The sequence below is a fragment of the Ananas comosus genome, linkage group 13 (genome assembly GCF_001540865.1).
Source record: "Ananas comosus cultivar F153 linkage group 13, ASM154086v1, whole genome shotgun sequence".
In the NCBI taxonomy this organism is placed as follows: Eukaryota; Viridiplantae; Streptophyta; class Magnoliopsida; order Poales; family Bromeliaceae; genus Ananas; species Ananas comosus.
The window spans coordinates 5,662,642-5,672,667 of record NC_033633.1 but is presented as its reverse complement, the minus strand read 5'-3'; the positions used below and the strand labels follow the sequence as shown (position 1 = coordinate 5,672,667).

The 10,026-nt window shown below is 39.1% G+C and overlaps 1 protein-coding gene across 1 annotated transcript; it reads left to right on the top strand.

Annotated features, from left to right (window-relative positions):
• On the top strand, positions 2,450-5,380 carry LOC109719236. The gene has a single exon (XM_020245786.1). The coding sequence runs from the start codon at positions 2,839-2,841 to the stop codon at positions 5,167-5,169; it is 2,331 nt and encodes a 776-aa protein (XP_020101375.1). The 5' UTR covers positions 2,450-2,838; the 3' UTR covers positions 5,170-5,380.

Here is a 10,026-nt window from a genome sequence, read left to right as displayed (position 1 = left end):
CTAAATCCTAGGTTTTGATCTTTAAAACAAGCAAAAGAGAGTTTGTCTAACCTCGAAGTTCATTTAGAACCATCTAAACCATTTCTAGGGCATCTAAAGCTAACCCTAGCTTTTCATCATGTGAGCTCATAAAGCACCCATGGATTTCATGGTGTTCATGGCCTCAAGAAGGTTTCTACACTTGTAAAAACTCCAAAACCTAACTTCCTAGGGTACAAATTCAAATCCTAGACAACTTTTCATAAAACTCACCTTAGCCCACTAGCTCTCCAATGTCCACCTTGTAGGAGAGCCCTAGGTCTTCTCCAAGCCACCAAAACCAAGCTTCTCCTTCAAATCTCATCCAAATCCATCTTTTGGAGAGCTCTCTAGAGAGAGAAAATAAGAGAAACGAGAGGGAGGGAGTGAATGGCTGTGGGAGAGAGTGAGAAGGGGTATTGGGGTCTTATTAAGATGATACAATTGCATTTAGACCCTCCCCATTTTCATAATTACAGCAGTTTTTATTTTGCTGTCAGACCCAAAGTGTACCGGTACACGGGATTTTGTACCGGTACATTTTCTGCTCAGAGGCAACCCGAGAGCAAACTCCTCGGATTTTACCAAAGTGTACCGGTACATTTTTGCGAAAAATCAAACCCGAGAGCAATCTCTTCTCGGGCTGCAGGGCTGTACCGGTGACAACTCGATGGTTGTACCGGTACACTTTGCCCAGAATGCTAGTTTTGCGCCGTTTTCGATTCTATTTCGCGCCGGTCGATACTAAAACCTTTCTAACACTTCTTAAACTCATTTTTAGCCCTTTCAACCTTGTTGGAATGCTAAATGGAACATACCAAACCACTTCTTTCGCGTCGTTCACTTTTAAATCGCGCCGAGCAATGCTAAAACTTGCTTAACACTCTCGGGACTCGACTTTGACCATTCCAACACTGTTGGTAGGTTAATTGGAACTCGCCCAATTAATCCATTCGCACACTTTAGTCAATTTGGCTAAAGTTCACTATTTTCTATCGAGATTTCAATACGTTACATACACTATAACATATGTTTCCTACTAAAATTTCTAGCAACAAGTGTTGAACAACTTGGGTGCCCAATTTAATTAGTTGTGGTATTGCTGAAATAAAATTTCAGCTTGTACCGTAAAGTCGATGTGCACATTCATAACAAAAACCATTGTGCTAGTTTCCAGCGTGGCAAGGTAACATCATAATTGCGAATAAGTTTCAGATGACGCTACGGCCTCGTTTTGGAATCGTTGTTATTTTCTTTTTTTCCAAATAAAATTTTTGCACGAGATGGTGTAAGAGGGAGTGGTAGATTGCTTATAACGCTTGCACCAAAGGTGCTAATTTGGCAACAAAAAGCAAAGACTTATTTGATGATGATGTGTTGGCCATTAATGAAATAATGAATAAATTAAGTATATAAATATTGCTTCCAACACATATATTCGATTAAAGAACTGCCAAGAGAACAAAATGACACCCTGTTTGATAATTTAATACAGTGGAAGATTGTTTCAGAGAGGAAAGAAACAAATGCCATCTAATTTAACTAATAAACTTTTCAACTACGTACGTGGAAGGAGAAATTTACTTCATAAATCTTTTAGGTTCTGTTTGATTTAGGAATAATTAAAGCGGTATAACGAAAGAATCCCTGCAATTCCTTCCAATGGGGTATTTTTTTAGCCGGAATGTTTTATTCTGGTCAAATCTTATACTATTTTCGATTATTCCAACATAACTTGGGATTAACTATTCAACTCTTTTGTGGAATAGACTATTCCAAAATTTAATTTCAAGTTTTATTAATATTATAAATTCAATTAAAGCAAGTTATGTCGACATGATATATTACATATTATAATAAATTATTTTTATTATAAAAATTATTAAATATACTATATTAATACATATTCTATTAATTAGATAATAAATTAATTAGATAAGATAATAAGAAATTCCATTTCTAAACATTTCGTTGTAATTCTTCTTATTATTCTATTTTGTATTACTTAACTTAATATATACTATATTAATACATATTATTTGTACTTAGATATTAAAATAAATTATTTCTATCAAATTTAAGTTGAATTTGAGAAAAAATATTATAATAAATTATTTTTATTAAATTATACTTTTTCCCACCATCCTCTATTATTCCATAAGATTAACCAACCGCAATTCCAGTTATTCTTAGGAATAATAGCATTAAAAACTAAATATAATCTTATTTTTATTTCTGATTATTTTGAAATAGTAAATTATTCTAGAGATTAAAAAAAAGTATCCCTAGGCCAAATTGGGCCTTAATAAATAAAGATAAAGAATGGCAAAGAATTGCCAACAATTCAAATTTATGTAAAAGGAAAAAAAGAAGCGAAAATAAATTTCTTATTTTCAATCCATCTCCAATATGAGAAAAATCATAAAAAAGAAAAAAGAGAGTAGATCATAAAAAAGGAAAGCAAAGAATAGAAGAGACTCAACAAAGCTTAATAAGAGCCCAGCTCACAACGAAATAGGTGCGGCCCCCATCAAATCCATATCCCAGTCACATTCAATTTTGACTAACTCAATTTAATAACAACAACAAAGAAGTATGGCTCTCGTGGAAGAGTCTACCCTCTCCTAAGTCCTAACATGGAATTCAAACATTGGGGCAATCTCCAAGTTTTTGGCTGTTCTAAGTCACCTTTATAACCATCTTCATTCCTAAACTTTCCTTGCGAAAAGAAAACAAGAAAAAGTCTCTCATCTGCACCCTCCAATTCCTTCAATTTTTCTTCTGCTCTCCACATGAAACCATAGAGAAGCTTCAAAATCAATGAAGGGGCTTGTGGTGTCAGAGAGGGTGAGAAAGGGAGGAGGTGATCAAGAGAAGATGAAGTCAAAGTCCACCAATCCCGCAAATGCGGAGAAGAACATCACAAATTCTTCTGAGAGCAGCAAAACTAGTCGACTCCCTAAGCTCTTGAGACCCTCTGCAATAAAATCATCAATTGGTACACCAAATTGCCGGAAGGATCAGTTACAGTTACAGGTAACCCTCAATTCCCTGAATACAAATGTTAAGGGAAAAGGCATCATAAAGAATCTATCCAACGGGAATGGACCATTAATATTATCTCCTATCAATCCTGTTAAACCAACAAAAACTGCGGTAAGAGGATCCGATGTGAATCTAAAAATGCCTGCAATAAAGAAGAACTCGGCGATGATTCCGAGTCCTAAGGAGAACATACAGAAGGCTACCTGCTCATCGAATTTGAAGGATTCGAAGATCGCGAAACCACTAGAACTTAATCCGGGAGGAACTGAATCTACAGGCACTTCAGTAATGAAGGTTTGCCCTGCCACCTACTGCTCCTTAAATTGCCGTAAGCGAGAGCCTAATCATCTCCTATCGGCACGAAGAAAAGGAATGGTTGAGAATAAGAAGAGCATTAGACAGAAGGGGCTAGCTTCTCATCAGCAAATGGATTTAAAGAATGCTGGAAAGGAAAAGATCAAGAATACTGTCAGTCGCAAGGCTCCGTCAGCAAAGATCATCCCGAAAAGAAAAGAAGAAATATGCAACAATTCCTCGGTTGAGATCTTTGCTGAACCCAAAGAACCAACTTTTGAATCAGAGAGCAGTAGCTATGAACCGAGCATTCATGAAGAGCTTGAGAGGGAACTCTCTGAAATTCTCAAAAGATTATCATCATTGGAATCTGATGCAGAGAGCAGTGAAGAAGCTGAAGTATTTGGCGGGAAAATCGACAAGAGTGGCATGCCTGAGATATATTCAGTCGCAAGCTTTGGAGATGATGTAGATGAGAGCACCGAAATTTGTGCTGAAGAAATTGATGCTTTCATGAACTTTCTTCGACGCACAGATTACGATCCGCAAGCAGAAGCCAGTGAAGAGAACTGTTCCTGCCTTTTATCAGAGGATTATGAAGAATGGAGTTCTGAATGCTTTGTGGTAAATGGGCAGGACAGTAAAGATGAAGAACTTGCAAAGAGAACTCAAAATAGACCAGCAGCAGAAGTCATTGAACTGAAATATGAGCACGAAACCTGGCCGAGTCCTGGAAATAAGAATGATGGTGTATCATGTACTGTAGATAATGGGCCGCCATGTTATCTGGGTATAAAATCAGAAGATGATATAGGTCTGAAATATGAAGCCGTAGCTTCGGAAGGAAGTACACTGAAACTTGATTGTAGAAGCTTCATCTATGAAGAAGAAAAAGAAGAAAAGGAAAAAGAAATTGTAGCAGCAGAAGAAGAAAAACTAAGTGAATTGTATGCGATTTCTAGCTGCAATTATGAGATAGACAGCTCGAATAAAGAAGGGATATTAGTAGTGCCGAAAATTGCAGATATAGTTAGAACTGCTGAGATGTGTGGTGCTGTAACTACAGAAGGTTGTGCTCCAGAATGTGATGTTGGTCGGTCAGAAGATGATGAAGAATTATATAAATCATATGGACACTCTACTCGCAATGATGAAGCTTCGCTAACAGACGATATTCAGTCTGATAGGATAGAAAAAAGTGTTGAAGATGTACAAATCCTTGTAGAGTATGCTCTTCTTGAGCAGGAGAATGATGCGGGCACTGACTTTAATTGCAAACCACATGAAGAAGTGGAGCCGGAATGCGTAAGCACTAGTTCGAGATGCCTAACACTAAAGCTTTTTCATGTTGAAGGACAACAAAATCTTGCCGCCGACATTGAAAGCCATTATAATTTAGAGCTCGGTGCCGTCATAAATAAGGAATATCAAAATGACGAAGGAGAAGATAGCATTTCAATGAACTCGACTATGGTTCCGACATCACAGAAAGAATTTAGCAAGAATGATCAGAAACTAACAGTTGCTGATCACAATCCTGCAAGAAAAATAACCAAAGAGGATTTTCAAGAAGAAAAGGAAGGGATAAGACGCTTCAAGCCACGAGCGCCACGGTTTCTTCCAACTAAACATGATCCTGAAGCAGAAATGGTTAATCTCAGGTACGTGACTATGGAAGAAAGAAAAGAAGCAGCGGAATGGATGATAGATCATGCTCTACAACAGGTTGTCACAAAGCTGGCCCCTGCTCGAAAGAAAAAGGTAGCCCTTTTGGTAGAAGCTTTCGAAACTGTGCGCGCTCAAGTGGAATAATACTGCAGCTCGTTCTTTTCGATGGAAGAAGTTTTTCTAGTTTTGTTTCGGTGAAATGCTACCCTCCTTTTTTGTAGAGGTAGCATTCACCTGTATCTGTTTTCATTATACTTCATATGACAAGCAATATCTTCTGGAAAAACATCAAGAAGTGCTAGTAAGAAGATTTTAAAAAACGGAAGAACAAAATGTAATCCCTGCTTATAACAGTGACTATCCTGTTAATAAATTGTGTTTCAAGTTAATCCCATTTCATCAAGGTGCTATAAGAAATTATGCTTACAGATAATGAATAAATAGATTTGTGATAGCACTATTTGCTCTTTATTCGCTTGTGAAGTATTTACGCTCTAAGGATTACTTGTTTAAGGTCCGATTCAAAAACAAATATTAGAAGTAAAGAAACCTGCACAAGGATGTGTTTAACTACTATTGATCATTGACCAATTGTTTATTTAGTGAAATGTCATAATTCGTCCTCACTGATACAAATTATGAACGAAGGAGTAAAAAAAAAAAGCTACAAGAAATGAAGATGAATATTCTGATAAATATGCTGCTCTGATCCATCAGATCATTCAAGCAAATTATTTATTTTGTAAAATTCTGATGTGAAATTCTGAATCATTAGACCTACAAATAGTAACACACCCAATTAATTCACTAGATCAGTATAATCAATCTTGCTAGTCTCCACAAAAATTTCAAATAGAAAATCTGCAAGTTCTTCACTTCTGGAATTTTCAGTAAGTTATGTGCTTCTATGCTGAAGATTCCAAAGCAATGAATATGTCACGCCCTGGATTACACATTCCCCGGGCACGCCGACAAATCCGCCGTACACAAAGAATTTTTTCTGTATACGAAGCGTAACGGTAACCGTAAAACATACAATACTACAACCAGTAGTATAGAGCTGTAAAGAAACTAAACAGGTAGAATAAAACAAGTCTCATATACATACATAAAGATCAGACCAAAAGTACTCGCTCCAGCGAGTTACAACAACTGTATGTACATGAACTCAAAAACCAAAAATACGACTACCTGCAGCTCGTGATCCTCTATCACAGCTACTCGTCGGGTAGGGCTCTAGCTTGCAATGCCCTTGCCACGATCAGCCTCAGAAGGTGCAGCAGCCAGAACCGGTAGCTCTGCAAAACAGTGGTAACAACTGGGCGTGAGAACTACTGTAAAACATCATCGGTCCACCCACTAAGTCTACAGAAGGGAACAGAGCTAGTAAGAAAAAGTTGGAAAGAAATCTACAGCTACATGTTCCTACACTAGTATGCTCTACACTAACCAACTGTAGTAAAAGTCACCGGCTATCTCACCCGGGCTGTCCAAATGGACCCACCCTGCCTGTATCCCGCTACGCCGTACACCACCCCGAGGGTGGCGGCTCAAGAACTGTCCAACAGAAACTGCGACACTCATCGCACTGAAACCTCATTCCGGAATGGCATTCGTGGGCGCGACCCAACGAGTTTACAAGTGTCTCTGTCATTTCATTCTGGCTCTCACAGGCTCGGCCAAGTAAATAAGGTCTAACTGGACTACCAACCAACTAGTCACGTGCCCTCGGCACAATCTGATACCAAAATGACAAATCTAGGTCCGCCGTCAACCACTACGACACCCACTAGTCCGGAACAATGTAAACACTACTGTAAAAATCGGCTCGGCATCCCAGCACTAGCGTAACAGTAATCTAAACTACCTGGGGTACTCACCACAAGAATACTGCAACAGTATAAAAATACAACGGCTCCTAGAGCTAAATCAGGTAGTTTAACATATGACTGGTCCCGAACGCTGGTTTTCTCCTATGTCATATCCAAGTCCAACATGTATAATTATTAACACTTAATAATATGCTCCAAATTCAATTCATATGTCTAAAACATGCATAACTATGAATTTGAGCTAAAAACAATAACGACGAATATACACTAATTATATATGTCAACCAACGGGACTATAGGAGTAGAAATCCGATGATAAACGCACCTCAAACGCTAATCCACGACAGCGAGAAGTCAATAGGAGAAGAAATTCCGCGCTCACCCGGCCTCCAACGGCGCTACTATGACGCGCGCACTTGACTCGCTCGCACGAACGAACCCAATGCTACCCTACTAATTAATTAGCTCACAACTTGGCAATATATATAAAAAAAAAAAAAACAAAAAGAGAGGATGAGGATAGAGAATGGAGGACCACGTGCACTCCACCGACTAAGTAAAAACAATTGCCCATAAGCCCCTATACAACTAGATTTTCTATTTTAGTCATCTACAATAAAAATCTTGAGTTTCAAAGTCCGTTTTTACGTCTATTTTGCGCAAAACGTCTCCAACTCAAAGCCAAGGGTACTACAGAATATATTAGAATAATTCTCCGTGGTTCTTCAATAAATCCTAAAGTATTCTTTGTGTTACCGTGTGTGTGTGTGTGTGTGTGTGTGTGNAATGCAAATTGCAGTTCGGAGCATTGTTAACCGGTAATGCATTGGAGTGGTACCGGTACCAGGCAGGCAACCGAGAACAGCAACTCTCGGGTTTGAGAGTTTAAGGCTGTTAAACCGGTGACACCCCTGGTGCGTACCGGTACCAGGTCAGCTAACTGAGAGGGCAGCTCTCGGGTTTGGCTGCTGCGTAATCGTTAAACCGATGACACCCACCCGTGTACCGGTACGCAGTGCTACGAAAACAGCAGGATGGTCTGCTGCAAATATGAAAAGAATGAGGGTCTATTTGCTATTGTAGCAAACTATAAAGTACCCCACCCTCTCTTTTCTCTTGTTCCCAGCTGAGAACATATCTCTCTCTCATTTCTCTCCCTCTCTCTCTAGAAACTCTCTCCTAAGGCTAAAGGAGGAGATCAAGAGGTAGATTTCGAGGAGATTGGAGTTTTGAAGGGTTTAGGGCTCTCCTACAAGGTGGAGCTTGGTGGGCACATAGGCTGAGGTGAGGTTTCTTGTAAGATTGATCTTAGGGTTTGGTTTTATACCCTAAAACACTTTGTTTTGATCTTCTTATATGAGATGAAACCTAGTAGAAGTCTTGGAAACCCATGAAAATTCATGGTTGTCCATGAGCTCTCATGGTGGATTTCTAGGGCTTATTGCAAATACCCTAAGAATGGTCTTAGATGAGTTACTAGGTGATAATCAAGCTTGCTTTTGCTTGTCTTAGAGATCAAATTGGTGTACGTTGCTATATGACATATTAGGGCACCAAAATTGGAGCTTTTGCCATAGATGGGTTTGAAGGCAAATTGACCTTGTAGAAACCTAATTGGGGGTATTTCTAACTCGTTGGTGGACTCGGTTCGCCGATCCGACGAGTCTACGCAAAGTTATGAGCAAAAAGCCTAATTTGGCTTCGTTTTGCCACAAACAAAGAAATAGGCGGCTAAAAATCATGAGATTCGAACCGTAGCACTTTAGTAACCATACGAGGTGGGTGGTGCCTTTCGAAATCATTGAATTTCCGGTTGTGTCTAAAATGTCATTTCTTGAGCTTCATGCATTGTAGGGTGATTGGGAGAAAGCTTGGAAGTCCAAGTAGTTGGCCTAATTGCAAGTGACTACAAACGATTAGGAAGCTTAAAAAGGTGGGTTGTGCTCTACCGAAACGATTAGGTCGCTTCCATGCCAAAGAGAAGTGTGTTTCATTATTGAAGCATGTAGTGGTAGTTAATTGCCCAGTAATGAATGCATGAGTTAAATGCTAAATGCATGAATAAGACGTATGTTACATAAATGCATAAGCTAGATGCTAAGTGACATGAGCTAGAGGCATGAGCTAGATGTTATATAAATGCATGATTTAGATATGAATGCATGAGTGAGATGCTAATAACGAATGTATAAGATATATGCTAAAGAATGTATAAGATACATGTTAATAACAAATGCATGTGCATGAGATGCTAAAGATTATAGGCATGATGACATAATGTGAAATGATGTTAGAATGACATGAATGTTGAACTCGAGTCGATGAACTCTAAGTAGAATAAGAACTCGACAAGCATAGCATGCAAACTAAGAATCCTAGGTATGAACAACTAGGATAAAGAGTGGCATGATTGGGTATGAAACATAGAATTAAATAAATCTAGGTGAGTGGTAATGAAACCTAGTGTTATTAAACATAGGTGATTCATGAGTGGCATTAAACCTAGAGTCAAGCAAACCTAGGTTATGACATGAGTGGCATTGAACCTAGAGTCAAGTGAACCTAGGTAATAAAGAATGTCGGACCTAGTGTTATGGAACCTAGGCTATGAACATAGTGATAATGGACCTAACGTATTAAACTTAGGTTGAGGAATGACTTGGACCTAGGTAGGTCGACATTATAGGGTAAGACCAACCCTAGAGATATGAATGTGGATTCCGGAATCCCTAGGAATGAAGGCTGCTAGTGCAGCGGTTGAGACTTGCGATTGAGCGCAAGTGAATCAGAACTGTGGGTACGTTGGTTCTTCTCGCCGGACAGTGATTCAACAGGTATATTGGTTCTCTTCGCCATGTAAAAGAGATGGCAAATAAGAATCATAACTACGAGTACGTTGGTTCTCCTCGCCCGGTAGTGATTCAACGGGTATGTTGGTTCTCCTCGCCCGTAGGTCCATTGAGTGACTTGTGGTCCGGGGTTCGATGGTATCCTCACCCCGTGGTAGACCTATAGTCGAGAGGATTTAAGGCTGAGGTGCATGTGATAGTTCCTTCACCTCAAGCCTGATTGAGCGCGGATTATCCGCGGTGGATTGACTCAAGACCGAGTCGAGTGACATAGTTGACTAAGTTAAAAGTAACCTTAGGAAAGAATGGCCAATGGGCAT

Bases quoted from the DNA above. Each gene is read 5' to 3' on its own strand.
- LOC109719236 (XM_020245786.1), top strand. From the start codon at position 2,839: ATGAAGGGGCTTGTGGTGTCAGAGAGGGTGAGAAAGGGAGGAGGTGAT.